This window comes from Saimiri boliviensis, chromosome 21 (assembly GCF_048565385.1).
Source record: "Saimiri boliviensis isolate mSaiBol1 chromosome 21, mSaiBol1.pri, whole genome shotgun sequence".
NCBI classification, from domain to species: Eukaryota; Metazoa; Chordata; class Mammalia; order Primates; family Cebidae; genus Saimiri; species Saimiri boliviensis.
In genome coordinates, this window is record NC_133469.1 from 4479297 (window position 1) to 4504336 (window position 25040).

The 25040-nt window shown below is 40.3% G+C and overlaps 1 protein-coding gene across 2 annotated transcripts in view; it reads left to right on the forward strand.

Moving 5' to 3' along the window:
* The window catches only part of ATXN10 (ataxin 10), a 166345-nt gene that overhangs the window by 53400 nt on the left and 87905 nt on the right, over positions 1 to 25040 (forward strand). For both annotated transcript variants that reach the window (XM_074391131.1, XM_039463070.2), the window contains exons 7-9: positions 8519 to 8684; positions 18800 to 18908; positions 20396 to 20565. In XM_074391131.1, the coding sequence (XP_074247232.1) occupies positions 8519 to 8684; positions 18800 to 18908; positions 20396 to 20565 (445 nt within the window). The remainder of the gene's footprint in view (positions 1 to 8518; positions 8685 to 18799; positions 18909 to 20395; positions 20566 to 25040) is intronic.

Genomic DNA, 25040 nt, shown 5'->3' on the forward strand with positions numbered 1-25040 from the left:
TATTCTTGCCGTTTTCCACGTTGGAGTTCTGAGTCCCATAGTCCCAGCTTCTCGGGAGGCTGAGCCAGGAGGATCACTTTAACCTGGGAAGCGGAGGTTGCAGTGTGCCGAGATCACGCCACTGCATTTCAGCCTAGGCAGCAGAGTGAGACTCCATCACATGGAAAAAAAAAAAAAAAAGAGGAATCATAATTTTAACGCAGACTATGTAAGTACTGTGTTTAATCAGGAGAGAATTCGAAATAGAATGCTAATGACAGCCAGTGGTTGAGGAATAGAATTATGGCTGTGTGGCTCTGCGTGGAGGGGTGTGTTTGGTGAACTCAAAGTAGCCTGAGTGATGATTTATGGTTAAGGGAACAAGATTTTCACACCGATGTGTAATAATTCTAGACAGCTAGCCTCTAACCCTTTTAGCTGGGTCTTTCCTACTTTTACATCCTTCACACCAGAGTGAATAAGTCAATAAGTAACTAACATTAGTTAGACCACTTGTATTCTGTTATATGTTCAAGGAAGAGGTAGAGGGAGTTGGAGAATTGGGTTGGGTGTCTGGTGGGGAGACCCATATACCAGACTAAAGAGTTTATAGACTCCTTTCTTAACAGCGGGAACCATTAGAAGGTTTAAATGGCAGCTGACTTACTTTAAATAGGATAATTCAATGAAGGATAGTCTATTCTGAGGTGATACCCAAACTTAGTTTGTCCTTTCATATTTTAAAGATTCGTTTCTGACTTTGCCCGCTTCTGCCTTCGAAATCACTCAGTACCGACATTGTTAGATCTCTCATCTTGTAACCATATAAAGCTGCTTCATACAGGCGGCATCTGCTTGGCCAGGGAGAATTTGAGCCAGAGGAGGCTGGCCTGGGTGTCACTGTGTGAGGGAGGCAGCATGTGCTTCCACCTCTCCCTGTGCTTCATCCGCTTGGACCCCCGGAGTGTCCTGTTGCTGCTGAACAACTTTGATCTCCACCCGCTTGGGGCCCACCCTTCTTACCCTCACCTTGGGACTGTCCTTTTGGGATCTGCCCCTGATTCAAGATCTGCACTGGTGTTGGGTTCTTTTCTCCAGCTATAGTCCATCTGTTATCTTTCTCATTTCCCTACATTCCTATCTGTGGATACCTTAACACTCACAAATCTGATAAAATTATTTTCTATTTCATTACCTATTCAAGTAATAGTGAGCTAGGTGCCAAATTCCCTGAAGCCAGGGATCCTGACTTCTTATACCTAGCAATAACTACTGCATTATATAATCCAATTTAAAAGGAATATATTTAGAGCAGGCATTTGGGTCACATGGTGGCCTCTTTCTTAGCATTCCTTGAAAGTTATATGTGTATATATATATATGTAGGTAGGTAGGTAGATTGACTTGTGATAGAGATATGTATAGATAGGTATATCTATATTTTATATAGATGTAAAATTTCAATAGTTTTTGGGGTGCAAGTGGGTTTTGGTTACATGGATGAGTTGTATAGTGGTGAAGTTGGTGATTTTAGTGCACCTGTCACCTGACTTGTGTGTGTGTGTGTGTGTGTGTGTAGAGAGAGATTTTTTTTTAAAATTTCATTTTGAGACAGAGTCTCAAAGGCGCCAGGCTGGAGTGCAGTGGCGCAAGCTCGGCTCACTGCCTCCGCCTCCTGGGTTCAAGCAATGCTCCTGTCTCAGCTGTAGCTGGTACTACAGGCGTGCGCCACCATGCCCAGCTAATTTTTGTATATTTTAGTAGAGATGGGATTTCACCATGTTGGCCAGGATGGTCTCAATCTCTTGACCTCGTGATCTGCCCGCCTCAGCCTCCCAAAGTGCTGGGATCACAGGTGTGAGCCACGGTGCCTGGCCTGCCTAGTGTATATTATACCTGATAAGTAGTTTTTATTCCTTACCCTCCTCCTAACCTCCCCACTTCTGACTCTCCAATGTCCATTATACTACTCTGTATATCTTTGTGTACCCATAGCTTAGCCCCCACTTGTAAGTGAGAACGTACGATATTTGATTTTTCCATTTCTGAGTTCTTCACTTAGAATAATGGCCTCCAGCTGGGTGCAGTGGCTCACACCTGTAATCCCAACACTTTGGGAGGCTGAGGAGGACAGATCACTTGAGACCAGCCTGGCCAACATGGAGAAACCCCGTCTCTACTAAAAATACAAAAATTAGCCATGCATGTTGGCGCATGCCTGTAATCGCAGCTGCTCGGAGAGGCTGAGGTATAAGAATTGATTGAACTTGGGAGGTGGAGGTTGCGATAAGCTAAGATCACGCTACTGCGCGATCTTAAAAAAAAGGAAGAAGAAGGGCCTCCAGCTCCATCCAAGTTGCCGCATAAGACATTATTTTATTCTTTTCTTATGGCTGAGTAGTAGTCCATTCTGTATGTATATCGCATTTTCTTTATTCATTAATTAGTTGATGGATACTTACATTGGTTCCATGTCTTTGTGTTGTGGATTATGCTGTGATAAATGTACGTGTGCAGGTGTCTTTTCCTTTGGGTAGATACCTGGTAGTTGGATTGCTGGATTGAACGGTAGATCTACTTTTTAGTTCTTTGAGAAGTCCCATACTATTTTTCCATAAAGATTATACTATTTTACATTTCCCCCAGCATTGTATATGCGTTCCTTCTTCACCACATCCATGGCAACATCTATTGCTTTTTTAACCTTTTAATAATGGCCATTCTGGCAGGGTAAGGTGGCATCTCATGGTTTTAATTTGCATTTCCCTGATGATTAGTCATGTTGAGCATTTTTTCATGTTTGTTGGCCGTTTGCATATCTTGAGAAATGACTGTTTATGTCATTTGCCCACTTTTTGATGCAATTATTTGTTTTTTTCTTGCTGATTTGTTTGAGTTCCTTGTAGATTCTGAGTATTAGTTCTTTGTCAGATGCATAGTTGCAAATATTTTCTCCCATTCTGTTGGTTGTTTACTCTGATGATTATGTCTTCTGCTGCGCAGAAGCATTTTAGTTTAAGTAGGTCCCATTTATTTAGTTTTTGTTCCATTCGCTTTTGTAATCTTACTCATAAATGCTTTGCCTTGGACAATGTCATAGTGTTTTTCCTAGGTTTTCTCCTAAAATTTTTATGGTTTCTGGTCTTAGATTTAAATCTTCTATCCATCTCGAGTTGATTTTTGTATATGGTGAGAGATCCAGTTTCATTTTTCTACCTGTGACAGTTCACTTTTCCCAGAACCTAGTTTATGTTTTTGTATGCTTTTATGGAAGCTCAGTTGGTTGTAAGTATTTGGCCTTATTTCTGGGTTCTTTATTCTGTTCCATTGGTCTGTGTATCTACCTTTATATCCGTACAATGCTATTTTGGTTACTATAGCCTTGTAGTATAATTTGAAGTTGGAGTAATGTGATGTTTCTAGAATCGTTCTTTTTGCTTAACATTGCTTTGTCTATTTGGGCTCTCTTTGGGTTCCATGTGAATTTTAGGATTATTTTTCTAATTGTGTGAAAAATGATGTTGGTATTTTGATAGGAATTGTATTGAATCTGTATATTGCTTTGGGCATATGGTCATTTTACTAATATTGATTCTTCCAGTCGATGAGCATGAGATGTATTTCCATTTGTTTGTATCATCTGTGATTTCTTTCAGCCATGTTTTATAGTTTTTCTTGTAGAGATCTTACATCTTCTTGGTTAAGTATATTCCCAGGCATTTGATTTTTTTTCTTTTTTTTGCAGCTATTTTAAAAGGGATTTTGTTCTGGATTTGTTTCTCAACTTGGTTATTGTTGATGTATAGCACTGCTACTCATTTGTGTACATTGATTTTGTAACCTTTGACTTTACTGAACTCATTGATCAAATCTGGAGTCTTTTGGTAATGTCTTTAGGGTTTTCTAGGTATGTGATCATATCACTGGCGAACAGAGATAGTTTGACTTCCTCTTTTCCAATTTGGATGCCCTTTGTTTATTTCTCTTGCCTGATTGTTCTGGATAGAACTTCCAGTCTTACACTGAATGGAAGCGGTGAAAGCAGGCATCCTTGTCTTGTTTCAGTTCTTAGGGGCGATGCTTTCATCTTTTCCCCATTGATTGGCTTTTCTTGTTTTGAGGTATGTTCCTTCTGTGCCTAGATTTTTATCATAAAGGGATGCTGGATTTTGTTGAATGTTTTTCTGCATCTATTGAGATGATCGTATGGTTTTTGTTTTTAATTCTATTTATGTGATGAGTCACATTTACTTGGGTTTGTTGAACCATCCCTACATCCTAGGATGAAACCCACTTGGTCATGGTGAATTATCTTTTTGATGTGCTGTGGGATTCAGTTTGCTGTTATTTTGTTGAGGATTTTTAAATCTGTCTTCACCAGGGGTATTGGTATACGGTTTTCTTTTTTCTGTTATGTCCGTTCCTGGTTTTGGTATTAGAGATACTGGCTTCATAGAATGAGTTAGTTAGGATTCTCTCTTTCTCAACCTTTTGGAATAGTTTCAGTATGCTTGGTGCCAATTCCTTGAATGTCTGGTGGAATTTGGCCATGTATCTGTCTGGCCCTGGGCTTTTTGTTTTTTGGCAATTTTTGTTATTACTGATTCAGTCTCACTGGTTGTTATTGGTCTGTTCAGGCCTCATAATTCTTTCTGATTCAAGCCAGGAGGGTTGTATGTTTCCAGAGATGTGTTCATTTCCTCTAAATTTTCTAGTTTGTTAGCACAGAGGTGTTTATAGTGTCTTTAAATGATCTTTTGTAATTCTGTGGTGTTAGCTGTAATGTCTCCATTTCTGTTTCTAATTGAGCTAATTTGAATTTTCTCTCTTCCTCATTAATCTAGTTAATGGTCTATTGATTTTATTTATCTTTTCAAAGAACCAATTTTTATATTTTGTATTTTGATCTTTTATTTCAATTTTGTTTAGTTCTGCTCTGATCTTTGTTACTTCTTTTCTTTTGCTAGCTTTGGGTTTGGCTTGTTCTTCTTGTGACAGGGTCATGCCCTGTCACCCAGGCTGGTGTGTGGTGGCACGATCACTGCAGCCTTGACCTTCCCAGGCTGAAGTGATTCTCTCATCTCAGCCTCCCAAGTAGCTGGGACTACAGGCATGCACCACCATGCCTGACTAATTTTTTAATATTTTGTGGAGACAGTATTTTGTCATTTTGCTCAGGCTGGTCTCAAACTTTTGGGCTAAGCAATCCTCCTGCCTCTACCCCTCAAAGTGCTGGGATGACAGGTGTAAGCCACCACACCTTACTAGTATGTTCGTGTTTCTCTAGTTCTCTGAGGTGTGATGTTGGATTGTCAACTTGTGATCTTTCGGATTTTTTGATGTAGGCATTTAGCACTATAAGCTTTCCTTTTAGCACTGCTTTTGCTGTATCCCAGAAGTTTTGATAACTTGTATCACTGTTACCATTTATTTAGAAGAACTTTAAAATGTCCATTTTGATTTCATTGTTTATCCCAAAATCATGCAGGAACAACTTAATTAATTTCCATGTATTTATGTAGTTTTGAGGTTTCCTTTTGGAATTGATTTCTACTCTGTTGTAGTTTGAGAAGATAGTTGATACAGTTTCCCTCCCTTCCCCCCGTTCCCCCCTTCCCCCCTTCCCCCCCTTCCCCCCTCCCCTCCCTTCCCCTCCCTTCCCCTCCCTTCCCCCCCTTCCCCCCCTTCCCCTCCCTTCCCCTCTCTTCCCCTTCCCTCTTGTCCTTTCCCCTCCCCTCCCCTCTCATTTCCTCCCTTTCCCTCCCCTGCTCTCCCTTCCCCTCCCTTCCCCTCCCTTCTCCCCCTTCCCTCCTTCCCCCCTTCCCCTCCCTTCCCCTCTCTTCCCCTCCCTTCCCCTCCCTTCCCCCCCTTCCCCCCCTTCCCCCCTTCCCCTCCCTTCCCCTCCCTTCCCCTCCCTTCCCCCCCTTCCCCCCCTTCCCCCCTTCCCCTCCCTTCCCCTCCCTTCCCCTCCCTTCCCCTTCCCTCTTGTCCTTTCCCCTCCCCTCCCCTCTCATTTCCTCCCTTTCCCTCCCCTGCTCTCCCTTCCCCTCCCTTCCCCTCCCTTCCCCCCTTTCCCCTCCCTTCCCCCCCTTCCCCTCCCTTCCCCTTCCCTCCTGTCCTTTCCCCTCCCCTCCCCTCTCCTTTCCTCCCTTTCCCTCCCCTGCTCTCCCTTCCCCTGCCCTCCACTTTCTTTTTGACTGAGTGTTGCTCTCTTGCCCAGGCTGGAGTGCAATGGTGCAGCTTACTGCAACCTCCCTCTGCCTCCCAGGTTCAAGTGATTCTCCTTCCTCAGCCTCTCAAGTAACTGGATTACAGGTTCCTGCCACCACTCCCAGCTGGTGTTTTTTTGTTTGTTTGTTTTTTGTTTTTGTATTTTTAGTGGAGATGGGGTTTCACATGTCCAGCAGGGTGGTCTTGAACTCTTTTTTTTTTTTTTTTTGAGATGGAGTTTCGCTCTTGTTGCCCAGGCTGGAGTGCGATGGCGCGATCTCGGCTCACCGCAACCTCCGCCTCCTGGGTTCAGGCAATTCTCCTGCCTCAGCCTCCTGAGTAGCTGGGATTACAGGCACGGGCCACCATGCCCATCTAATTTTTTTTAGTAGAGACGGGGTTTCACCATGTTGACCAGGATGGTCTCGATCTCTTGACCTCGTGATCCACCCGCCTCGGCCTCCCAAAGTGCTGGGATTACAGGCTTGAGCCACCGCGCCCAGCTTGAACTCTTGATCTCAGGTGATCTGCCTGACTCGGCCTCCTAAAAGTGTTGGGATTACAGGTGTGAGCTACCATGCCTGGCCAATATATTTCGATTTTTAAAAAATTTATTGAGACTTGCTTTGTGGCCTGTCATGTGGCCTGTCTTTTCTTAGGTCTAGTAATTGTTTTGTGAATCTGGGAACTCTGGAGTTAGGGGCATATATATTTAGGATTGTCTTCTTGTTGGATTGATCCTTTTGTATTATATAATGACTTTCTTTGTCTTTTTTTTTTTTTTTACTGTTACTGCTTTAAAGTCTATTTTATTTTATGTAAGAGGAGCTATTCTGCTCGCTTTTGGTTTCCGTTTGCATGAAATATCTTTTTCCATCCCCTTTACTTTTGTTCTGTAAGACTCCTTATGTTTTAGGTGAGTTTCTTGAAGACAGCAAATATTTGGTTTGTGAGTTTTTTTAAATCCATTCTGCCAATCTGTATCTTTTAAGTGGAGCAGTTAGATGATTTATGTTCAACATTAATACCGAGATATGAGGTATTGTTCCAGCCATCATGTTGATTGTTACTGGGATATTTTGTGTTCTCCACCGTGTTATTGAGCTGTGCATTTTATGCTTTCAGGAGATTCCATTCTGGCACTTGTTGACCTTTTATTTCAAGCTTTAGAACTTCTAGCCTCAGTTTATTTTTAAAGATTATATGGAAATAAGGGAAAACAGAAATTCTCTAATATTGTGCACAACTGAGTGAACTGTATATTTGTCTTATTTTGGATTAATTATTGCCACAAGAAATCTGTGGTTTTAGGAGTTTTGAAAATTACTAAGGTCCGTAGGTGATTTTTCCAGACTGATGATATTTCCCATCATTTGGCCACATTACGGGAAACATTTGGTATAGTTTTATTTCTTACTTGAAGCAGTAAATAATTTAGATTTTTGTCTTGGTAAGAAATGTTCCATGCCTAATTTGAGTGTATTTACCTTTATTTACTAATAAGCAGTTTAGATATTCATACCCTTTCTTCTATAGAAATAAATGAGAATTATACATACAATCCCAAATCAAAATATAATTTTGACCAGATGTCCTAATTGATTTATGCTAGATAGATTGACCTATGTATGATTCATTTTTCCTAGGAGAAGGAAAGAGAGGGTTGACAAGAAATATTTATTTGGTAATTTATATATTGACGTAACAATGCCACAGTCTTGGTCTTCAGATTTGTGTTTTTTGTAAAGTAAAACAGTAAAGTTTCACAATGAAGACTATCAAAGGAGTGGTTAAAGCAGCTGGCTCAAGGCACAGATTGAATCCTGGCTTAGACTCTCAGTGGTTCTGTGGCACTGGACAAGTTAATTAATCTCACCAAGCCTTATTTACCCATCTTTAATGTGAAACTATTGACAGTACCTGCCTCATGGAGTTTTTGTAAGGATTAAGTGATACAGTGCTTAGCTTAGTAGAAAATAGTGAATAAATGTTAACCCATTTCACTTTGCTGTTGCTATTATTGTAGATGTGGTTATATAAAAAACTGAACATTTCTAAAATGTTGACTTAATGTTGAAAGTAATGGATATAAAAGGTGCATTAAACAATTCTAGTTTCTGTGGCCAAGTCACATCAAAGAAACTAAGAATTAAAAAGGTGATTGATGAAGATTAACTTTATTCATAAAATGTTTTTTCTAACTAGACATTATAAGCAAGGTAAGAAATTTAAAAGAGTAATATTCCCTCAAAGTTGCTTCCCTAGGTATCTTTAGCGTTGTATAATTTAAGTATGACAGATTCATGCATAAATCCTTTATGTTTTGCAGAGTTACACTGTTAGACCTTATGATAGCCAAGCTAACGAGTGAGGAGCCACTCAGCAAGGATGACATCACTGTGTTTTTACACCATGCTGAGTTGGTCGCAAGCACCTTTGTGGATCAGTGCAAGACTGTGCTCAGGTTGGCCTCTGAGGAGCCTCCAGATGATGAGGTAAGGGAGGTGCATTTTCCAGTCTTGGGTAGAAGAGAATGGATAGATTTTCTAGCTCAGCCAAGATGTGTATGAAAATTCTTTTTAAAAAGCTTTTAAAAATACTATGTAAGTAGGGCCGGGCATGGTGGCTCAAGCCTGTAACCCCAGCACTTTGGGAGGCCGAGGCGGGTGGATCATGAGGTCAAGAGATCGAGATCATCCTGGTCAACATGGTGAAACCCCGTCTCTGCTAAAAATACAAAAAATTAGCTGGGCATGGTGGTGCATGCCTGTAATCCCAGCTACTCAGGAGGCTGAGGCAGGAGAATTACCTGAACCCAGGAGGCGGAGGTTGCGGTGAGCCGAGATCGTGCCAGTACACTCCAGCCTGGGTAACAAGAGCAAAACTCCATCTCAAAAAAAAAAAAAAAAAAAAAAATTATGTAAGTAATGTATCTATATATGAGAATAGTTAGAAAATTTAGATAAAGAACAGTGTCTTTATTCTTACCATCCAGAGTCAGTGACTTAAAAAAATTCTGGTTAATGTATTTTTCTAAACAGATGACATCAAATATGTGCACACATACATAGACACGTGCACATATGTATCTATTAAAAGTGGGGCCTTTCTATGCCTTCTGTTTGCAGGTTCCCATTTGCTCTTCTGAATGTAAGCTCTAGGAGGGCAGGAAGTTTGACTCTTTTGTTCATAGTACTGTGTATATGGTAGGCACTTAATATTTGCTGAATGAATAAATAATATATTGTAAATGTCTTTTGAAAATGCCAACACAGTTTGGGCATGGTGGCTCACACCTTTAACTCCACTTCTTTGGGAGGCCAAGGTGGGAAGATCGCTTGAGCCTAGGAATTCTAGGTCATCCTGGGCAACATGGTGAAACCCCATTTCTGCAAAAAATACAAAAATTAACTGGGCATAGTGGCACATGGCTATAGACCCAGCTATTTGGGAGGCTGAGGTGGGAGGGTCAGTTGAGCCCAGGAGGTTGAGGCTCTGGTGAGCCATGATTGCCCCACTGCTCTCCAGCCCTGGTGATGGAGTGAGACCCTTATCTTAAAAAAAAAAAAAAAAAAGCCAACATAACATTTCAAATAAAGAATTTCCTATTTATTTGTTCATATCCCTGTAGCTGGACATTTTGGTTGTTTTTGGTTTTTTGAGACAGAGTCTCGCTCTGTCACCCAGGCTGGAATACAGTGGCACAATCTCAACTCACTATAGCCTTCGCCTCCTGGGTTCAGTCATTTCTCCTGTCTTGACCACCCAAATAGCTGGGATTACAGTTGCGCACCACCATGCCCAGCTCATTTTTGTATTTTTAGTAGAGATGAGGTTTCGCCGTATTGGCCAGGCTGGTCTCGAACTCATAACTTCACGTGATCTGCCTGCCTTGGCTTCCCAGAGTCCTGAGATTACTGGCATGAGCTACCACGTCTGGCCTAGGTTGTTCTTGTTTCTACTTATTTTAGATAGTACTGTAGTATATGTTTTTTATAGTTACATCTTTGCACATTTCCACAGCTATTATCCTAGGACGTAGTCTTAGAAGTGAAGTTGCTATGTATAAGGATATCATATTTAAAGCTCTTGATACATATGTCCAAATCGCTTTCTAGACAGTTTGCTGCTTCTCTCCTTTATAGGAGATTCCTAGTTGTATACTGTCCTGGTTAATTATTTAAACTATTGTTTTTTTTCTCCTTAAGCCTGCTTTAGATGATTGAGGTCTTGTTTTACTTAGAGCCTGGAAATGAGCTTATGTTAATTCTCCTTCCCTCAGAACTTTCCATTTTTATCTGTTCTCCCTTTCTTCTGTCATAAAGTTAGAGTTGTTCTTTCTCTGGACCACTCAGCCATAAAAAGGGATGCACTTGTGATACAACAACAGGGAAGAATCTGAGAAGTGCTGAGGGAGAGAAGCCAGACAGACTGGAGAACATGCTGATTCTATTTCTCTGGGTTCGATGGCAGGCCAGACATATCGGTCATGATAGGAAACAGATGAGATGTCACCTGGGTCTGGAAATGAAGGAGTGGAATTGATTGCAGAGGGTCATGAGGGAACTTTCTGGATAGTAGAAAGTGACACATAGCTGTATACCTTGACACAACTCTGTACTGCATACTTAAGTTGGGTGTATTTCATTGTATGTATGTTACACCTCAACAAAGCTGATTTAAACACATTTTAATAAAAGCCGATAGAGTTCCTTCATGTGCTGAATGAACGGTCAGGTGGAGAGGGAGTGATTGATGCTGGAATCACTGTTGGCAGATGGATGAGACTGGAGGAAAGGGATTGGAATCCAGAGTGGATACTCATTCACTGTCCACAGCGGGGAAGGTAGAGAATATGATCCATAGTGTTTCCTGGAGAGTGATGTGTAGTACTCTGAAACTGCTAACTCCTTTTGTAAGTGCGACTCGTGGTTATGACTGCTTGGCCACGAGAACTTATTTCCTTTTTTTGAATTTACTTTTGCTCAAGACCATTTTGCTATGGATTTTCTGTGCTTTGTCATGTTGGGTCTTACAAATCATGCTGTTGCTTTAGTTCTCATTTTCTGTGATAGGAAAGAAAGGCCTTTACCCACAGGGGCTTGCATTTACTTTCTGGAGATAGACTTGCCTTTGTATCCAGCAGGAGGAGCAGTGAGTCGTGCTTAAGAAAAGTTTTAACAGTTCTCTAGGAGACAGAGAAAGGCGGATCACATCTTTAAACTTTTCAAGGCACCTCTGTTTAGCCGGCGTCCCCAAACTATGGCCTGCGCATGCGGCTCCCTGAGGCCATTTATCCGGCCCCCCGCCGCACTTCAGGAAGGGGCACCTCTTTCATTGGTGGTCAGTGAGAGGAGCACAGTATGTGGCAGCCCTCCAACGGTCTGAGGGACAGTGAACTGGCCCCCTGTGTAAAAAGTTTGGGGACGCCTGGTTTAAAGTATAGGTGATTTTCAGTATTGTAGCGAGAAATTCCTGGATTAACCTTTCATATTTAGGAAAATTTATATATTTTCTTCAGACATTTTTTTTCTCTAAGCTGGGAAGTATTTTTATATATTAATGGAATGAAAAATTGTAGACTAGAAACAGTGGCTCATACCCGTAATCCCAGTACTTTGGGACACCAAGGCCTGGGAGGATTTCTTAAGCCCAGGAGTTGGGAGACCAGCCTGGGCAACATTAGGAGACTCCATCTGTAAAAAAAAAACAAAGAGTTAGCTGGGCGTGGTGGTGTACACCTGTGGTCCTAGCTACTTGGGAGGCTGAGGTGGGAGGCTTGCCTGAGCCCAGAAAGTTAAGGCTGAAGTGAGCTGTGATTGCAGTATATAACACTCCAGCCTGGGGAAGAGTGAGACCCTGTCTCAAAAAAAAAAAAAAAATCGTAGGCAGTTTTCTTTTGCAAAGCCAAATTAATTTACTTTTGGAAGTTTATTGACCTATACACTTCAGACTTGCGCATGTTACTATAGATATGTCATTCATATATATATATATATTTTTTTTTTTTTTAGACGGAGTTTCGCTCTTGTTACCCAGGCTGGAGTGCAATGGCGCGATCTCAGCTTACCGCAACCTCCGCCTCCTGGGTGTTCAGGCAGTTCTCCTCCCTCAGCCTCCTGAGTAGCTGGGATTACAGGCACGCGCCACCACGCCCAGCTAATTTTTTGTATTTTTAGTAGAGACGGGGTTTCACCATGTTGACCAGGATATTCTCGATCTCTTGACCTTGTGGTCCACCCGCCTCGGCCTCCCAAAGTGCTGGGATTACAGGCTTGAGTCACCGTGCTTGGCCTATATATATATATTTTTAAAGAGAACCCCTATGCCAGTATTTAAATATGCCAAAGACCAAGTGTTATACAGGAGCTGGTCTGTGGTGACTTCTAAGAGTTGATTATTAAGTGCTTAGAAATTTGTGAGCTGATTGTTAAATTGTTGCTACCTTGAAATCATCCACGGTGAAAGTAGTTCTGCCATGGAAAGCAGCATATGCTGCAGATCAGAGCTCTCTACCTGCCTCGTCCTCCCCAGCCATCTTCTGCCAAACCACTGCATTTACTATTTGTGATCTTTTTAGAACAAGATAGATATTCAGGAAAGTTCTCAATGCTATGATTGAAAAGTGAGAATGGAAACGGTTGTATTTATAGGATGTTTTGTGTTTTGTTTAATTTATGTAATTGTTTGGTTTTAAAATCCCCAGGTTTTCTTCACGTGTTTATTTATAAAAATAGTTTTGGGTTTTCATGTGAATGTACTTATTCCTGTCCTTTGATACATTTTGTGCACTTGTTTCCAATTTTTGATATATTTTTGTCAGTTCTGAATCTTGTTCACTTGTAGCAAGCCTTGCCTTTTCTCTGAAAGCTTAAAAAGCATTCCTTTTAGCTTTGTATTTTCTGATACCCATATATTACAAAAATTGTCCTCAGGTTGTGGGATTTGCATTCTGTTTCAACTTTTGCAACCCTACTTTAGGCCATACTGTAGTATCTGTTGTGCAGCAGGTGTTTAATACATATTTAATACAAATTCTGTAATACTGTAATTTTTCCATGTTAAGGGCTTGAATTTTGGTATTATGCAAATAATATTTGCTTTGTTGTTAAAAATTAGTGAAGCTGAAGTCAGTGAAACATAAAGTCACAAAGTTTGAGCTGGGTGTGGTGGCTCATGCTTGTCATCCCAGCACTTTGGGAGGCCGAGGTGGCAGATTACCTGAGGTCAGGAGTTTGAGACCGCCTGACCAGCATGGTAAAACTCTGTCTCTACTAAAAATAGAAAAATTAGCCAGGAGTGGTGACAGGCATCTGTAATCCTAGCTACTCGGGAGGCTGAGGCAGGAGACTCGTTTGAACCTGGGAGGTGGATGTCATGCCATTGCACTTCAGCCTGGGCGACAGAGTGGGACTGGGTCTCAAAGGGGGAAAAAAAAGTTACAAAGTTCCCTGCGTTTTGCCTCCGTTTGTTTTCTACGGCTCTATCTGCATGTCCCTTTTTCGTTTTCTTTTCGAAGGTCTTTTTTTGTATACGTACACCTGTATGTTTTCTGTTTTCATTGTTTACACTATTCTTCAACTTGCTGTTTTCACTTATAACTTGTACGTCTTTGCACTTGAACATGTATTCATTGTATGTTTTTAAGTTGAATAATATTTAACTTTATAGATGCATCATAACCTTTTTCATTTGTTCCCTATAGACATTTCAGCTCCTTCCAGGTTGCTTTTTTTTTTTCTTTTAACCTTTACAGATAATGTTATAGTGAATATCCTTGTACAAATTTTGGACAAGTAAATCTGAGATTATAAATTCCTGGAGTTGAATTGCTGGATCAAAGAATGATGTGTATTTAAAAACTTCAGAGAGTTTTCTAAGTTACACACAAATGCAACACAGGATTGCATGAGCTACCCTTTGCACATCTGATTTAATTACTATTTCTCGTTAATGTTTTTCAGTGACCATTATGTTTGTTTTGCATAGTAGGTTACCTTTTAAAATGCATTTATTAAGAAGCATTTTCTGGAAATTAATCTTTCTGTCATACTTGTAGTAAATTTTTAATGTGATTTTTGTTCGAATTTATTTCTGATGTTCTCTTAGTCTTTTAGTTGTTTTTTGTTCATGTTTAATCTAGTTAAGCTTATCAATTTTATCCTTCTGGCCTCTGGATTTTTTCTTTTCTTTCTTTCTTATTTTTTTTGACAGCTGACAGCCAAGAAGATTTTTCTCGTTTGTAAATTCTCCACTTTGTTGTGGAAATATACACTTCTGTAGTCTAGTTCTTTCAGTACTTAGTCCACAGTTTTTTATTTATCTAGAATTTATTTTTGAGTAAGGAGTGAGTTATGGATCCAAATGAATTATGTCTTTTGACTGTCCTAAATTTTAAAATCTTTGGTGTGAAACTGACTGAGTTTGAGTCTTGATTTCTTCCGTAACAGGTGTATGATCTTGGAAAAGTTACTCATCCTCTCTCTGCCCTTCTTTTTCTTAAAATGGGTTGTATTATTATTATTATTATTATTATTATTTTTGAGATAGAATCTTGCTGTGTGGCTCAGGCTGAAATGCAGTGGCACTATCTCAGCTCACTGCAACCTCCATCTTCTGGGTTCAAGAGATTCTCCTGCCTCAGCCTCCCAAGTAGCTGGGATTACAGGCACCCACTACCACGCCTGGCTAATTTTTGTATTTTTAGTAGAGATGGGGTTTTGCCATGTTGGCCAGGCTGGTCTCAAACTCCTGATCTTGGGTCATCCACCTTCTTCGGCCTTCCAGAGTGCTAGGATTGCCGGGTTGTATTTTAATATAAGCGTTTAATATTCTGATTGATACCTAGTTAATGTTCCCTAAATGTTATCTGTTTGTGGTTGTTTCAGTACCATTTAGTGAATCATACCCTTTCTACTGATTTTTTTTTTTTTTTTTTTGAATTGAGACAGGGTGTTGCCCTGTTGCCCAGGCTGGAATGTAGTGGTGCAGTCATAGCTCGCTGTGTTCTCCAGCTCCTGGGCTCAAGGGTCCTCTCATCCACCTACATCATGTCCTAGGTTCTTCTCTTTATTTGGATCAATTACTGGTTGCCTCCAAATTAGTTGGAAGGAACCAGTAAGATGTTAACAGCTGGAGAAGGGAGAATTCAGAGAGGTATGTGTTTATGTGCAATAAAGGAACGCTGAAATCAACATAGAAGTAAATGCAAAAACTGATCTATGCAGAAAGCAGTTGCAGTCCAGGCAGATATAACTAATTTGCATTTTAATGGGCAAGAATAATTCTGTATTATTAGAAGTTTTCTGTAACTTACAAAGCTGTAAAATTGTTCAAAGATACTACGTTGCAGTGTTAACTGAGGCAGGCGAGCTAGGCAGGAGACTAATCTTTTTTTTTCTCACTTCAGAATCTTTCACAATGTTCCCTTCATTTGCTGTTTTTTTTTTTTTTTTTTCTCTCTAGTGCCTCATTTAATTAATATAGTTTCATAAGATTTTTAAATATCTAGAAGGGGAGTTTACTCATTAATCTTATTTTTTAAGAAAGTAATATTTCCTGGCTGTTCTTCCATTCTTCCATTATTAATTTCCAGATGCTCATTAAAAACACTTTATTAATGAAAGGATTTTAATGACTAAAATTGGGGATGTGTTAGGTGGGGATAGATTAATTTTCGTTTAGGTTTATTTTAGTTAATATCATAGAATTTAAGAGCGGGAAGGAAACTTCCAGTTAATCTCTTCCAACCTCTAATTTTATTTCTGTCATTTTAATGTGGAAATTTCAAACACAGACTAAGAAGAAAGTGTACTTAAACTCCATATGCCATCCCCTGGCTTCAGCAGCTTCCCGGTCTTCACCATTCTTTTTTCCACCACAGTTTCACTCGTTCCTATGCCCGTTGCTGTGGACTGAATCAAAGCTCCAACATATTTCATTAGTTACTCTGAATGATAAGGAGTCTTCAGACACAAGTGTAATTCTATGAGCACCTCTAAAGTAACTCATAAGAACATGAATTATTAATTAAGTAGTATTCAGATTTTCCCCATCATCTGATAATCATTTTCAAGTTTATTTTGTTGAAGCAGCATGTGGATGAGGGGCCCTATGTTGCAGTTGACCGACCTAACTTCACTCTAGGGTGTAGGTCTCCCTCGCCTCCTGTTTTTTTCCTTATTGCTAATTATTTGTTTGGAGAAACTAGGTTGTTTTTCCTGTAGACTTTTCTAGACTTCAGATTTTGATGAGTATGTCCCCAGGGTGGCACTTAACATATTCTTCTTTACGTTGTATTTCCTGTGAATGAAAGTTAGTTCCAGAGACATCTTCAGCTTTGGGTTATTGTTTGTTTGTTTGTTTTTGCAGTAACGTTTCATTGTTGGTGATACTACTTTCATCAAGAAACACAGGAGGCTTGGTTATCTCTTTGTGATGTTAGCAGTTGTTAATAGTTACCTAGATCCGTGAATTCTTTAGGTGTTGGAAAATGGTGGTATTTTAATGTTATTGTTCATTCTTTGTTTATTAGCAGGAGTATTTTTTAAAGAGAAACTTTCCCTAGTAAATTCTTGGGTTCTGTGAGGTACACTGGATGAAGAAAGGCAGGACCAGTGCTTGTTTCTCCCCTTGATTACCAGTCTTCAGAGTAATGAGTTGGTTTTGTGGCATCATCCGAAGATGACCAGCAAGTTGGTTTGTTTTGTTTTATTTTAATTACGAAGCCATAGCTTCAAAACAACTTGCTTTGCTTTCAGTCTGTTGCCATTGTGATTCTTTCTGATGTTTAATGTACCATCGCTGTCCAGTGTGAGCCTCATCGAGTTGTTTCTGATTCCTTCCGACGTGACCCTAGTAGCCTATAATAGCGTCTTTGTTACCTGCTATGACAAGATATTCAGGGTTACCTTGTGCATGCTCTGCTTCGGGTCTATTCTTGAAGGAACAGCGGTATCTCAAGATAATAATCTGGGCAGCCCCACCTTTTACAAAAGAGGATGTTGAAACCTTGTGAAATTGATGGATTTACTCAAGACTGGTTTTAGCATGGTACTAACTTTAGACTTCTAATCTAGATTTCCCCCCCTTAACTCTTTAGCAAAAGAAGGCTATGATGTAAAATTAAAGATCCAAGACTTAAAAATATGTGTTGTTTCTTGCTATTTATTTTGAATTTCAGAATACTATATTAACTATTACCTTTAAGTCTCCTAATTAGAAAACAGTAAATACACATTTAGAATTAACAAGGAAGTAATTTATCTTTCTTTTGAAGAATGTTACCCTTTTTTTTTTTTTGAGACAGTCTTGCTCTGTTGCCCAGGCTAGAGAGTGCCGTGGTGTAATCTTGGCTCACTGCAACCTTTACCTCCTGGGTTGAAACGATTCTCCTGCCTCAGCCTTCCTAGTAGCTGGGATTACGGGTGTCCTGTCACCACACCTGGCTAATTTTTATATTTTTTTAGTAGAAACAGGATTTCACCATGTTGGCCAGGCTGATCTCGAACTCTTGACCTCAAGTGATCCCCTGGCCTTGGCCTCCCAAAGTGAAGAACGTTATCTTTATGGACTAACTTTATAATCTCTGCCACATTTTGTCAATGAATAGGTGCTTTGAAAATGGGGTTCAGGCCGGGCGCGGTGGCTCATGCCTGTAATCCTAACACTTTGGTCGGCTGAGGCAGGTGGATCACCTGAGTTCAGGAGTTCAAGACCAGCCTGGCCAACATGGTGAAACCCCATTTCTATTAAATATACAAAAATTAGCTGGGCGTGGTGGCAGGCACCTGTAATCCCAGCTACTTGGAAGGCTGAGGCAGAGGATTGTTTAAACCAGGGAGGCGGAGGTTGCAGTGAGCTGAGATTGTGCCACTGCACTCCAGCCTGAGCGACAGAGGGAGACTTCATCTCAAAAAAATAAAATAAAAATGGGTTTCACAATCCATACAAAAGTTACATTTGTAATTTTTATATAGACTAATGCTATGCAGTTGGTACTGGGTAGTTTCTCGGTCATGCAGTGTATTTGATAAATTACTTAGCAGCTGTGTGAAGTAATGTTTTCAAATAACTCTGTCCTTCTCATCTACCAAGATACTGCATAGAAGTTCATATTTACCCAGAAATTATGTAAGTTATTAAAGCCAGAGTCTTTTCAACCACAGCATTTTACAGGATTTCTGTGGACAAGAAATTAATGTATTTCATGGGATATTTGTATCTTTAAAGTGGAACTTGCATGCTGGGAATGCTTTAAAAAGAAAGTATTTGCATAAATGTTATGTATGTAGCTAGTAATTTTGAACATTTATTCCACTGTTGGAATGTCTTTTTGCTTGAATAAGAACTTTTCTGACTCTTTGCTCCAAGAAGACACATAATGACACATAATCTTGCATTCTTGATGGCAGATGTCTGCTGTTAGGGAAAATGATGAGTCGTGTACATATTTCATACTTCGGTTTTGTTCTTCATAGTTTTGTTTCTCTCTCTAGACTTATTACAAGCACTGACTCTTTAAGTTTATTGAAATATTCTTTTACTGTTATTTATAACATACCATTTCACTTCAAAGATGCTTAAAAGTTACGTTTTCTTTTCTCTCTAGGAGGCACTGGCTACGATTAGGCTTCTCGACGTCCTGTGCGAAATGACTGCGAACACCGAGCTGCTTGGCTATCTGCAGGTGTTCCCTGGCTTGCTGGAAAGAGTGATTGGTGAGTGGAATATCACACATTGTATTTTTAGCTAAGAAATCTTTGGCTTGTCATACTGTAATGTAAATCCAAACACAAATCCTGAATTTTCAGTGTACTTTTGAGAATTTTGTGAATATAGTATTCTGAGAGGAATCACAGTGTTGTAAGAGTTTGGGAGGGGCCAGATAAACCTGAGCCCACATTGTTGTTCAGCCCCTTCCCTTCTGTTTAACTGAAGATTCCTTTTTGGTAACATGAGGATAACAGTGCCTGTTATGCATATAGTAGATGTTTCATCAATATAGGATGTGATGAAGATGGAGGGTTTGCGATGATGATAGTGGTTTTATATTACTATAGCTTTGCAAAATGTGGCAGTAAATTTTTCCCATTTACATTTATGGAACACATAGAACGATGTTGTATACATATTATATATAAAAATCTTATGAGAAAATAAATGGTTTAAACAAGAAGCCATTGTTAAAAATATTACCACCCTTGCTAAAAAGCTGTTTGCAAAATAATTCAAGTAAAACCTGTTCCTTGTGGCTAGCCATGCTTAGGTTTGCTATTCATTATTCACTATTTTTTCCTTTAAAGAGATGATGATGATACTTACTCTGGAGGCCAGTGTACTGAGAAAGATGGCTTTGTGTCTAGCAGTATAGACGAGCTAGGAGTGAGCTGTAGAGAAAGATCCTTAGAGTTCCCATCAGTGTTGTATTTTGAGTACAGTGCTTTTAGTGATAATTCAAATACAACACCAGGAACCTGGGACACTGAGTGATTACGGAAAGAGCCCGAGTTTGGAGCCAGGGTCAGTGTGTGTTGCCATCCCAACTCTGCGAAGTTCCAACTTTTCTGAGCCTCTTTTCTTCATTTTAAAATTGGGAAAGCGATACCTTCCTGTATAGGTTTGTTGAGAGGGTTAAATGAGATAATGTGGAAACACTGAAATACAGTTCCTGAAAGATTGTCTGTTTTCATTGACTCCTGGGAGGTGCGCATAGAGGATAGCAGTGGCAAGTTTGTTCTCCTGAATGTAGCTGAAGTGAAGCATGTCGAACACATGCGGCCTTCTGATGATTTGGCCGATGGGATGAGGGGGAAGAACAAGCACTCTGGGTTTCTATTATATGCATCATTATGGATAGATACTGTGTTTTAGACTTCACTGACTAAAGTTATTAGTAGAGTTGTTTCATAAAGAAGTTGAGATTGGAAACATTTTTGTGAGAAGGATGCTAGCAAATTTTTAGCTAACTTTTCTTTGTAGATATAAAGAAATTCCGAGTTGGGGCAGTCATTATGGCTTATGTCTCTAAAACTAGAGTAAAAGAATTTAAAGCAAAGGCAGAAGAGCCTTTGAATCATTGTTTAAAGACAGCTTTCTGTGCCCTGTCTTTATTCTAGTAAAATAGATTTGTTTATAGAAAACTAGTAGCACAAAATACTAAAAGTTACTTTTCTATGGAAAATGAAGTTTACTCTTTTGGTTATAGATCTTTTACGGATGATTCACGTAGCTGCGAAAGAAACCACAAACATTTTCAGTACTTGTGGTTGCGTGAGAGCAGAAGGTGACATCTCCAATGTGGCCGAGGGGTTTAAGTCTCATCTCATTCGTCTGATAGGAAATCTGTGTTACAAGAATAAAGATAACCAAGACAAGGTAAGAGGATTGCTTAGTATGTATGACACATACATGGCTTCATTTAGAATATACTGTTTGGAAGACATTCACTCTTTTGGAGTGAAAGCCTGAGGTGCTCAGGAAGTAGCTTTGAGAGAGATGTATATTTTATATGTATACACACACACACACACACACACACACACACACACACAGAGACACACACACAGACACACACACACATATATGTATATATACATATATATTAATATATAGGCTCCTTGTAGCCTGGACAGATTGCTAACACATAGTAGATATTTAATAAACACTAGTTACTATTGCCTGTTATCTTAAGAAACAATAAAACACGTATCTGTAGCCTATGTTTATGGACGGTAGCATCATAAGCCTTTTCTTCTAGGTGTTTTAAAATGGATATAAAAGGAGTATAATATTTAAGTATGAAGTCTTTGAGGACCCAGTAGGCTGCTTTTAGAAATCTCTTATGTGCAGATGAACTTAAAGGTAATTATATCGAGAATGTGAGTGAATGATAAGAAAGATCTCAGGGCAATTGGACCACATGCTTCAGATCGATCTCATCATCCTGTATTTTTCTGGAGTTTTACTTTGGGTGACATTTGATTTGCTTAGTTAAATATTAATTAAATTGGTACCAGATTATATTTTTTTAAGATGGTGGCAGAACATCTTGCATTTTACCCGTGTTTCTGCAGTATGACTTTGCCACTCCCCTGTCAAGGGTTGGCATCTATTAGTCTATCCCCTTGAATCTGTGGCTGCTATGAGCAATCAAATATGTGATCGTATACAATTTCTGGCATAACCCTTAACTGGTCTAGCTGATTCTATTTCTGGCTTCTTAGAAGCCAGTTACCATGTGAGGAGTATAGATTCCCTGAGATGATCTTGCTGTGAGTTGCTGAATACACGTGGGAAAGGCTGGAAGATAAGATACAATGAGGAGAGAGGAAAAGTCTGGTCAAGGAACACTAAGGCACCAGATGTGTGAGAGAAACCATCTTGGGAGTAGATCCAGCCTCAGTTTCTTACTTGCCCAGCTGATGCCACATATATCAGGGCCCCCTCTACTGGGCAAAACCCTTTCTGAATTCATGACCCATAGTATTGTGAGAAAAAGTGAAAAATAGGAGGAAAAGAAAAAGGTGATGTAGGTCCCGTTTCTGTTAGAAGCCCAGTCAGTTACTGTCGGTCTGATTCTTCTGCAAATAACAATTATAAACTTTGGACAAAAAACAGCCATGTGAAGACACTCAAATTTGACACAAATGGGCAGATTCTGGAGTGTAGTTGACACCGGAAGAAGGGAATGACACAGTGTATGGCATCAGGGCAGTGAAAAGTCAGTTACAGACTCTTCAGTCTTTCTTTCCAGCTTGAAGAATCAAAGAACAGTTTGAGGGCAACCATAGCATTGGAAAGTGAGGGGGGAATTGTGAAAAGCAGAAAACAAACCCACCTCTGTGTATCAACTACCTAAATTTCTGCTAATGTCTGAATCACATGTGTGGGGCAGGCTCCAAGCAGCTAAACTAAGGATGAAATAATCATATTAAGATTTAGAGCACCTACCCTAGAGTTGATAGTACAAGTCCAACGTATACTGTAGATCATTGATAACTGCCTTCTAAAAGAAAAATATCAACACCCCTTTTTTTTTTTTTTGAGATGGAGTCTTGCTCTATTGTACAGGCTGGAGTGCAGTGGCATGATCTTGACTCACTGTAACCTCCGCCTCTGGAGTTCAAGCGATTCTCCTGCCTCAGCCTTCTGAGTAGCTGGGACCATTGGTGTGTGCCACCATACCCGGCTAAGTTTTTGTATTTTTAGTAGAGACAGGGTTTCACCATGTTAGCCAGGATGGTCTCAATCTCTTGACCACGGTGATCCACCTTCCTTGGCCTCCCAAAGTACTGGGATTATAGGAGTGAGCCACTACGCCTGGCCTAAATATGAACGCTCTTTAGGGGAACATAATAGACTCCAGAATTGCTACAACATAATGTATTGTGCAATGTCCGGGATATAGTTTAAAATTACTTGATGTACAGGAAAATGTGATCTGTTCTCGGCTGAAAAGATAATCAGTGGACACTGACTGGGAGTGAGAAGACACAGATAATGGGTTTAGCAGACAAGGATTTTAAAGCAGCAAATGTAACCATGCCCAAGGATGTAAAGGAAATATGCTTCATAGGAATGAAAAGATAGGATATCTCAGCAGAGAAAGAGAAACTTCAGAGAACCAAATGGAAATTCTAGAACTGAAAAATAGAGTATCTAAAAATTTTAAAGATTACCGAATATGCCTAACCTCAGGAAAGATCACAGAAGAAAGAGCCAGTACACTTTAAAATGTATCAGTAGAAATCATCTAGTCTGCAAAACAAAGTCGGGGAGAGAAATTGAAATAAAATGTCCATTTTAAGATGCTAAATTTTTGGGTGATTTGTTACGTAGCCATTGATAACTGGACTAATTCCTGTGAGACACGGCACAGAACCCAACTCTAGACAACTTGTACTTTTAGTATATGGGCACATCATTTTGTCACTCCTCATCTTCAAGAGTTTGAGACTACTTACTGGACTGATTTTTGCAAAAGAAAGGTGATAAACACTTTACCTTTCTAATGCCCAGGACTGCCTTTCTTGAGCCCAAAGAGGTGGTTTTTCTTGTGTTTAACTCTTCTTTTGTTGCTAATTTGGACTGGCCTCTTACAGGAACAAAATGTAGTAACCCTTAAAAGTCTTGTGAAATAACTCACTGTAGTCAGGACCAGATTGCACCAGGAGTCAATGTGGAGTGTGCCCAAGTGCTGCTGTGTAGAGGCCACCGGGGCGCACAGGAGGTCGGCGGTGTGTCCTGTCACTTGTGCGGTTGCTAACAGCACTGCTGATTTCCCAGCAAACAGTTTAGAGGGTGTGAAGGAGTTAATTCTTTGAGTAGCAACTCAAATGCCTCGGCTTCTTCCAGTTTCTTACCTGTGTCAGCAAAAGGCCTGAACCTGAAAGCATTACCTCTGGGATTTTTTTTTCTCCTCCCAAAGACTCTGACACAACACCAACATCTTATTCTGGATGCGCTGGAGTCTTCTTTATTCTTGTAGTCAAATCCTGGGTCCAGCTGGGTGTTATGAATGTTTCCCTTGCTCATTGTTGCCTCAAGGGATGGAGCGCACTAGCACTCAGATGACTTTCGTTGTAGTTTTGGGAAAATGGAATGGATGGTTATGTAGCAGGTATTTATCAGGGGGCCAATAATTCTCAGTGTTTGTCTTGATAGGTTGTCCCACTTCTAACCCGGCTTTAGCAAAATTTGGCTCTGTCTCTGCTCCAGGACTAAAGATCTGAGCTGGGGGGCAGGTTTCGTATCATCTAGCCTAATTTGGGTTCCTCCTTTGCTCAAAAGACAAAAGGGACCGATGATTTGTTGTTTAGTGTTTACCGTGTCCCAGCATTGTGCTTAGTGAATTACATATATTATCAACTTTAATCTTTGCATCAGCCTTGCAAAGCAGGTTCTGCTAACCACATTTTAAGGAGAGGCCATCCAGTGAGTGAGTGCAGAGCCTAGGGTAGAATTGGGATTTGTTTGTCTGTTGAGTTCCCAGGGCTGTGCTTACTTCCCTGCACCATGGTGAGAGCTTTTTGAAGGGTTGAAGGAAAGGGTTTAAAGTAGACTTTCTGAAGGACTTCAGGCTGGAGGCTGGTCAATCAGGGTCTCCTAGGCCAGCCTGGCCCCTTAGATTCCCTCCTGGATGAAGTCTGGAGCCCTGGGGGTCCTTTTATCTCTGTTTCTGATTCACCCATTCATCAAATATGAATGTTCCCAGCCTTGGGGATCTTTTGATGGGTAAGTCAGGCAGGTATATCTTCTGTGAAGCTTCCATTTTGGGAGCATCTGGGGACCATGCTTGCCTCTTTGAATCAGAATCTCAGACTACCAGTGACACAAATTTTCCTGAAATCTTTGTGTACTGCCTGATTCCTCTGAATTTTGAGCAAGAGTCTTTTAAGCCCAACTGTGTCTGTGTTGTTTGTATAACTTCATTCATTGCAGTGAGTATGGTGCCCACCTGCAGGATGGCCCCCCTTAAACTGGTGTGGCCCTTTCCATTTTCCAGAATTGTTTTCATCTGCTTTAGTTTGTTGGAGGCTTATGAGACCTCTGTGGAAAGGGCTGAAAAGGTATTTCCAGCATCCAAGGCCCAGAGACCAAGTATGATTTAATTCAGCTAGCACTTGCTGAGTGGAAAATGCTGTGTGCTGCATGCTCTGGAGAAGACAGTCACTTTAATGGGGGAAAGACACACGTGCGCTTGGAGCTGAAGCAAAAGCCTGTGTGGTGAGGCCTGTCAGAGAAGAACAGGTGGGTGATGTGTCCTCTGGGCTGGCTGTGCCAGGAGCATTTCTCTCTTAAGAACAGGCTGGACTGCCAAGAGCATAGTATTAATAGGAAAGGTGATCATC